This window comes from Rhagoletis pomonella, unplaced genomic scaffold, assembly GCF_013731165.1.
Source record: "Rhagoletis pomonella isolate Grant_MI unplaced genomic scaffold, Rhpom_1.0 Rhpom_scaffold_00004, whole genome shotgun sequence".
Lineage (NCBI taxonomy): Eukaryota > Metazoa > Arthropoda > Insecta > Diptera > Tephritidae > Rhagoletis > Rhagoletis pomonella.
The window spans coordinates 50,678,695-50,687,137 of record NW_023458558.1 but is presented as its reverse complement, the minus strand read 5'-3'; the positions used below and the strand labels follow the sequence as shown (position 1 = coordinate 50,687,137).

General features: G+C 36.2%; 2 protein-coding genes across 5 annotated transcripts in view; one reads left to right on the top strand and one right to left on the bottom strand.

Moving 5' to 3' along the window:
• LOC118737736 (esterase E4) overlaps window positions 1-4,907 on the top strand; it is a 29,765-nt gene extending 24,858 nt beyond the window's left edge. For 3 of the 4 annotated variants that reach the window (XM_036468463.1, XM_036468460.1, XM_036468459.1), the window contains 7 exons: window positions 1,697-1,833; window positions 1,898-2,059; window positions 2,465-2,654; window positions 2,711-3,248; window positions 3,314-3,483; window positions 3,556-3,836; window positions 3,916-4,907. In XM_036468463.1, coding sequence (XP_036324356.1) covers window positions 1,697-1,833; window positions 1,898-2,059; window positions 2,465-2,654; window positions 2,711-3,248; window positions 3,314-3,483; window positions 3,556-3,836; window positions 3,916-4,108 — 1,671 coding nt within the window. In that variant the 3' untranslated portion in view covers window positions 4,109-4,907. Of the gene's footprint in view, window positions 1-1,696; window positions 1,834-1,897; window positions 2,060-2,464; window positions 2,655-2,710; window positions 3,249-3,313; window positions 3,484-3,536; window positions 3,837-3,915 lie in introns of those variants that run through there. The other variant, XM_036468461.1, reaches the window with a different exon arrangement.
• Window positions 4,908-4,949: 42 nt separating this feature from the next.
• LOC118737737 (DNA-directed RNA polymerase III subunit RPC3) lies at window positions 4,950-7,626 on the bottom strand. The gene is made up of 7 exons (XM_036468464.1): window positions 7,348-7,626; window positions 7,163-7,290; window positions 6,612-7,104; window positions 6,446-6,551; window positions 6,031-6,380; window positions 5,230-5,397; window positions 4,950-5,126 (listed from the first exon to the last, which is right to left on the bottom strand). The coding sequence occupies exons 1-7, from the start codon at window positions 7,492-7,494 to the stop codon at window positions 4,956-4,958; spliced, it is 1,563 nt and encodes a 520-aa protein (XP_036324357.1). The 5' UTR covers window positions 7,495-7,626; the 3' UTR covers window positions 4,950-4,955.
• Window positions 7,627-8,443: the final 817 nt, after the last annotated feature.

Here is an 8,443-nt window from a genome sequence, read left to right as displayed (position 1 = left end):
CGCACATACATATGTGTGTGTATTTATGAATTTTAGAGCGCCCAAGCAGCTACCATGAACTCGATACTCTTATTATTTCTATTCAAAATTGCATTTTAGTTTCGGTGCCGTACACATTCTGAAGGAGAAGAAAGAAAATAATTATTTCAACTTGCATTCTATCTAAGCAGCCACTATTGGGCCGTTTCTAAAGGCATGCTCTTAAAAATGCTCATACTTTGCATATGTAAATATGTATGCATGAATACATATGTATGTATGTACAAATGCAATCGTGTCAAGGTAGCGCAACAGAATTTTTGTAAATCTAGTTGCATGTAGATACATACATTTGTATGCACATATATATGTATTTAAATTTTGGAGAAAATCAAATCCAAGTATGTATATACATATACATACTCGTATATACAAGGCCAACGAGAACACGACTTGAAGCATTAATAGGTATTTTGAGGAGTGTTAACTAATTTTAAATAAAAAAAATTATTCTGCATATAAAATAAATACATAAATAACTAACCAAAGAATATCGGGACCGAAAATGTTATAACACAGTGCTACATGTGCTTTTAACGTCAATTAGTAGAGGTGGTAGAGCAGGTCTAAAAATAATTCTGGCATTAGCAAAATTTTTAATACACCCCACCCCCAAAATCTTAAGTTATGAACAAAAACCTGAAAATGCTTTTAGGAAATTCAAGTTAAATTAGGTTTAGGCTAAAACAAACTAGATTTTCCCCTCCTTAAAAAGAGCTACATACTCCAGGCCTTAATTTTACAAAAAATCTCTAAGCTATAAAGATTTTTTCGAATTCATTCTATCACTTATAGCAAAACCTCGATCAGAAGCTTACAAAGAAATTATGTAAAATACTATACTAATGATGATCTAAAAGTAAACATCTTCTAAATAAATACCTCCAGATGACTATCATTATCTGTCCGCGCATACATACAGTATCGGTCATATCTATAGCACGCCATTTCAAAGTGATATTGTGTGCCACTTATGTTTATTTATTTATTTTTAAGAATTTTCAATTAAAATATAGTTCTTTCTCTAACAAAACCCATATAAACCCAAGTTTAACAATTTGTAGAATACTACAAAAAAGTGCAAAAATTTTCATATAAATTTCAAACTTTTTTCTCGGAAGTGTTAGAATTTTTCTGAATACACAGTTTTATAGCCCAATCAATAATGTGCAGGTTGCAAGTGGCTAAAGGTAACCGTTGATTTTTTAGAATTTTTTTCACCAAAGGTGTTGCGGTTTTCTTCCATATACAAATAAATTGAGTTTATTCATTATATGGAAGCCAATGCGACAAAAAAAATTCTAAAAAATTAACGGTAATTCGTAGCCACTTGAAATTTGCACATTATCAGGGCAAAATTGCAGGGGCTAAAAAACTGTGTACTCAAAAAAATTCTAACACTTCCGAGAAAAAAGTTTGAAATTTAGGTGAAATTTTGTTGCACTTTTTTGAAGTTTTCTACAAATTGTTAAACTTGGGTATATATGGGGTTTGTCTGAGAATGAACTAAATTTTAATTGAAAATTCTTAAAAATAAATAAATAAACATAAGTGGCACACAATATCACTTTGAAATGGCGTGCTATAGATATGACCGATACTGTAAGTATAACCACATAATATCTGATTCTCATTTTCCGATTTTTATATTTCGCAGAAAGACACAAATGTCATAGTCCAAACCTCTTTGGGTAAAGTTCGTGGACGTTTCCAGAAATACAGATCTGGCGAACGAGGTGGCTACTACAGTTTTAAGGGCATACGCTATGGTGAAGCACCAATAGGAACTAGAAGGTATAATAAATATTTATAGTATTTAAGTTCAAAAGCAAATAACTTTTTAAAATCCCTGCTTCAGATTTCGTGCTGCTGAGCCGGAGAAGGCTTGGTTCGGCGTACGCGATGCATCACGCGAGGGAAACAGCTGTCCGCACAAGAATATGATTCTGGACACTTTTAAGGGCAGCGAGGACTGCCTCTTTTTGAATGTCTTCACCACACAACTACCCAAGGCGGATGAGTGAGTGCGCACTGCTTGAATTTCCCACAAAATCTATGATTTAATGGACATTGTATTCAATTTTAAAATTTTTCATTTACATTCTTACAAAATTTACATACTTTTAGAAACTACATACACATCGACGGCTGAGTGGAATATCGGAATTTTAGAATTTGGTTGAAGAAGGCCCTATCTCAGCTGCAGGAATATTGAATTTATATTGAGATGGCGCGTTTTTGAAGTGGCTACAGAGGTAGCGCAGTTTTGAAGCAAATTCTGAAATAAAGCCTTCCGCAACCGTTTGCTGAAATAGGGCGTTTTCGAACCAGCCACCGAGATAGGGCGATCTTCCAATCTGCCGACGACATATTACATATGTAAATATTTCTTATTACTTTTGTGTTCTACTTTTTGCGGCTATAGTGAACAACTTTTGCCGGTTATGGTTTGGCTACATGGCGGCGGCTATTCATTCGGCTCCGGCAATACTTTCCTTTATGGTCCTGACTACTTAGTTGCAGAGGATATTGTTTTGGTTACACTGAACTATCGTCTCGGTCCCTTGGGATTTTTGACTGCCGGTCCAGACGCGCCAGGCAATCAAGGATTGAAGGTGATTAAACGCTTGCATTGAATAAATTTTACTTTATCAATACGAATTTTTTTAAGGATCAAGTGCTCGCCTTAAAATGGGTGCGTGATCACATTGCGGCTTTCGGTGGTGATCCAAGGCAGGTGACAGTTTTCGGAGAGTCGGCTGGAGGCTCAAGCGTACAAATGCTACTTCTATCACCGCTAGCTGAAGGCCTCTTTCAACGTGCTATCTCACAAAGTGGTTCGGCGTTAAACCCTTGGGCGATGGCTGAAAGTTCGTCTGAACGCGCCTTCCGATTGGCCGCCAATTTGGGATACGTGGGCGCCAATGATACCGCAGAGATATTGGAATTTTTGCGTCGTGTGCCTGCAATGAAATTGGTTGAAGCTGCACCCACAACGCTTACAGCTGAAGATTCACGTAACAATATTGGTTTACCATTTGTGCCAATTGTGGAGGGTTATTGGAACGCACAGGGCGAAAGTGAGGTGTTCTCTGAAGAACCTTTCATCACAAAACACCCTAACGAAATATACGACAAACGTCAGTTTCACAGCAAGGTGCCATATATGACGGGCTATAATACGCATGAGGCGATGCTCTTCATACGGAGTGAGTAATGCATTGCTAAGTTTGATTAATACATTTATGTTCATATATCATGTCGGTCTTCATAGGACTGCGAAAGAATCCAAATCTACTGGAAATAATCGAGAATGATTTTTCGCGTATGGTTCCACGTGATTTGAACGTCACAGATGAGCGTGAACGGGTAACGCGTGACATCCGTCAATTTTATTTGGGTAACAAACAAGTGGGTGTCGAGTCAGTGGACGAAATGATTGCAGTGAGTCTCATAAACACATAGTTAGAAAAAGCCAAGTTTTTAAAAAGATTAAGTCTTTAATTGTATTTGCAGCTCTTAACGGATCTGATGTTCCTGCAGGGCATACGCAAAACTGCGCGTAATCACGCCAAATATGGCAATGCGCCTGTGTATATGTACCGTTTTTCGTACGATGGTGCACTGGGACTCTATAAACGCATGTTGGGCATTACAAGGCCAGGCGTATGTCATGGTGATGAAATGGGTTATTTATTCAAATTCGGTTTCTTCAACTTAAGCTTGGATCCCCGATCAACAGAGGTGCTTGTGAAGAATCGTATGGTGCGCATGTGGACGAATTTCGCCAAATATGGGTGAGTGTTTTATTACAAAATTACATGGTTATTGAATTTATGTATTTTGTTTCAAATCAATTTTTTCTTACCAAATCAGCACTCCCACACCGCAAAATGAAGAGGACACAATGTTAACCACGAGCTGGGAACCGATAAATCCGCAGACTGTGATGGAAGATATCAGTTATTTGGATGTCTCTGTTAATATGAACATGCGTAGCAATCCAGAAGCTGAACGACAAGAGTTCTGGGACTATATGTACAAGCACTTTAATGGCGCCGCAATGTAGTCTGGCATAAATCTGCAAAATCTCCGCTAAAAAATGCATTTCACTCGTCTAAATTTCATTAGCAATGCCATAAATCAATATGTAATATGTCACAAAAGAACATAAGCCAAGAAAGAATCCGAATTACATTGAAATGAAATATGAAGGCACTGAAATTGGAGTTTTACGCAATTTTAATTAATGTTACTGTTATAGTTAGATTTTGAAATTACCAGAAAATTATGTAAACATGCTGTTCCCAGCTCCAATTTCAATTATTTGCCCAACAATCAGCGATCATTTGCCGCTCACTGCATTTTAATATATTCATACTTATTAATTTAAATACTATTAGTTTTACATTAGCTGTAATATTCGTAGTTTAGCTTTAAGCACCATTTCGTAGCATTTCATATATCCAGAGCATTTACAATATTTATAGCTGTATAATTTTTATACACAGGAAATTAAAGTATTGTAAGGTGGCAAGTGCATTTTTCGGGCTTATAACTTTAAGGCCGAATGATATATCAAACAAACTTTTGCACAGAAACGCTGATTTGTTTTGGTTATAACGTTCTACGCAAAAACTTTTAACAGATCATTTGGTTTTACAGTATAAGCCCGAAAAAGACAATGGTCATGTTATAAAATTTTTAAATTCCTGAAGATTTGACCATATGTATCTATGCATGTGTATACAAATATGTAGTTACTTTTTTTCATTTGTACATAGTCCAATTTCTTTAGTTATTGCCTCACTTAAATTATCATTCTAAATTTTAAGATTTTATAAATGCGAATTTTGTTGAACAGTTAACGGAAGACAAGTTTTTATGTATAAAAATAAACAACAATAAAATTGTATTTATTTTTTGTCTTTACTCGGAAACACCGTCGATCCTTTTGAGTGATATAAATACATTTGTAACAAAAATATACTACTATCTATAGTGAGTTCCGCTTTTGAAAGTGTCTTGATTCGAGATTTCACTTTTTCCAGAATTTCTCTTTCCGGTGGCGTCAAAGTTTCTAGTATCTATGCAAGAAAAATAAAACAGTAAATGATAAATACATATGTATTTATGTCTGTACGTGTTTTGTTCACTATATAGGGAACTTAGGTATTTATGAGCACGTACCTCTTCTATATATTCCGCAGATTCACCACGCTCTTTCATTGTCGCAACAATGCTGTCCAACTTTTGCGACTTTTCAATTAATCTTTTATGTTCAGACTTTTCAAAATTAGAGCGTTCGATCGTATTGTATAAAGCTTTGTAGCAAACGTTTAATATCATACGGACGCTCTGTGAAAGAAATAAAGAAAGCCGATGTATCCTTGTATTTAGTTCTTCTATCCCCACAAATAAAATGTAGTTAGAAATATCTAAACATAAATACGCCACAATAAAATTTTGAACCCCTCTTTTTCGAGGGCTCGATTTCAGTAAATCCTACACCGATGGGAGAAACTAACTGAACTTCTCAAATCGCTTATCTCTGGAACCGCTTATGCTAACGAATACGATTCGTAGCAGAATCCGAATACGAAAGAGTTGCAGAAAAGGGGTGTAAATTGGTATAGGTTTAACATATTAGTCAAAGAGGAACCGTTAGGCATCTCATCTATACATACAAATACATAGGAATTTTTTTTTATAAAAGAAAATGTCTAATTTTGAAAGCTACTGAAAAAATTAGGACGGTACTTAAAATTGATCCTAATTAAGCCTTCATAATTCGATTTTAAGTTTTCCTGTATATTCACTAAAAATTTCTCTTTTGGACTACAAAACCGTCATTCCCATAAAGGAGTGGTGACAATCAGAATTCAAAAGTGCATGAAAAAGATGTCGAATTTCGACAACTGGGCGTTACTAGATTTAAATAAAATTCGTGTCTTTGAAAGAACTCAGAACCCGCAACTGATCGTTTCATACCTGTTTGGGCTTGAAGTGGAATAAAAAATATGCTTTGGCTGGTCCCATCCCACCACCGCCTGCTTTCCTGATTGTTTTCATTTGTATAAATTGATCCTGAAATAGGTAATACGATAACAGTTTTGCCTCTCGTGCTGGTATCATTGCTTCTTTTTGCAAGTCTTCCTGCTCTATGAATTTTTTCATGTGTATTATGCGGAAAATACGTGAAGCCTTTGATCCATATCGTTCTGTAATCACACGGCCAAACCAGGTAAGCGTCAACTCTTCAAAGGCCTTACTTAGATCCACCACATACTGTCCACCGCCCATTTCACCAATTTTCCGTATAAATCCTAATGGATCATCAGCTAAGTAAGGTAATATAAAAACATAATCCTTATGAAAAAAGACTTAACAACAGTTCGATTTATACCTAGTAGCGAAACGTATTGATCTAAATGCTTTATTAAATCCAAATTGTTTGACTTCTTCTCAATCATTTGTTTTATTTCGGCCAAAGTGAATGGATTTGAGCATTCCTAAGTTTTGGAAGAAGATGATTAGAACTTGTTGATTAAAATATTTTATTAACTGCATACCTTCTGCCACGGATCTGTTCGCTCATACATTTGCTTCAGCATATATTTGAAGCATTCACTAGCGCTGGCACCTAGTTTGCGGTCAATAGCGCCAATCATTAACGAATCCCGAAAATCCTGGTGAAAACGACTGAAATTGATGTGCCAATAAATACCTGCATCTGCAGCTTGCTCTACTTTTTCTTTGCCTGCCTGTACCTGCGCTATAAACTGTAAATTTATTTCTGGGGGTGCAAAATATTGGTAGGCTTCGATTTGCAATTTAGGCACCGGATCTTCCTCACCCGGTACCAGTTGTGGCAAACGAATAAGGTAATTATCGCTTAACATAGCCAAAAAGTTGTCGCGATAGGACTCTATTTTTTCCTTCGTTTCAGAGTTTGCAATGCATTTGAGTAATACATTGGTAGCTGTTTGGGGGCCGGTATGTAATAGTTCCTCAGCTATAGCAGCGCCAACTGTGCCATATTTAGTATGTATTAATTGTACGTAACTATAAAGGACAAACAATTGAATAGAGTTTGTAACAATATATAATTATTAGCACTAACCCTGGATAGCGCAATATGTAAAAAATTTCTTCGCGTTTTAGCGCATACTCAGCCAAAAATGTGTTTGATTCGCAGGGCAAAAATACTACCAATTGATATTTAATGAGCACCGCCAAAGCCATGGATACCTAAACGAAAAAAATTTTACTCTATCGAGCTGTTCCCTGATCATTTGCATTACATACCTCTTTGCGAGACAGCTTTGTTGTTTTCGCAATTGCCGGCAACGTGCGTGAAACCGCACAGAATAAACAATCAGCCACGGCCTGGACCGTCTCACCGAAAACTTGCTTCACGATCACAGAGCAAAGATTTGCGTATTCTATAGACATTGTGCCGCACTTAGTGTCCCGAATTTACGTATATTTATAAAAAAGAAATATAATGCATAAAAGACGTAAATATTTGTTTCTTAAAAAAGCGTGCAACAATTTGCTCCATATCAGCTGTTTTACTAATCACTCGGCGTTGCCATATCGATAGTATATTAATTTTATAAGTCATGTGTCACCATCCAACTAGTTGTGCGATCAGCAACAACAACAACAAGACGACAATTTAAATGTTTGGATGCCAAGAACGAACATAAAATGAGTTTGTAGGCTGTTTTGTTTAAAAGTCCTATACCAAACTAAACTAAACTAAATCTTCACCAACCAAATCCCATTTCGAGGGTTCTGATTGTTGAAACAGCATACAAATTTCCCACTGAATTTTCGGAGAATGGAGCTGAGGTGACTGGGGCAGACATAAACCTGAGGCGTTCCATTTACGTAGACCCGTCTGTCGATGAAATGAGGTCATTTCGGTTTATTAACTTACCAATCTGTGCAAGTTTTTTTGACTACGAATGAGCTAAGATTTTGGAGTGCATGACTTCTATTGTGGCTGCATGCTTAGAGATGTGTGCTACCACTCGTCAGGAGCTGTGTTCAATCTGGCAGGCAATGGCAAACCTCTGCCTGAATAAGCTTTTCATAAAATCAATTTCCATTGCATCCCACAGATTCAAGTTTTATACTATGTAAGTAGATGGAAACACAAGACTTAAGCAACAAACTACAATTTTAATTTTTTTTACTTAAATGATTTCCAAAGAGCTATAAAGAGTTAAATCGTCATAAATTTTACAAATTTCAAGATTTGTAGGTAAGTGACATATATTTGCACAAATTAAACAACTTTTCAGGACTACATTTCAGCGCCATTCCGCAGTTTCTCTGCTTCTGTATTTGCTTTCATTTATCATTTGTTATCAAAGCTATCGTGAAAAGCCCTAAT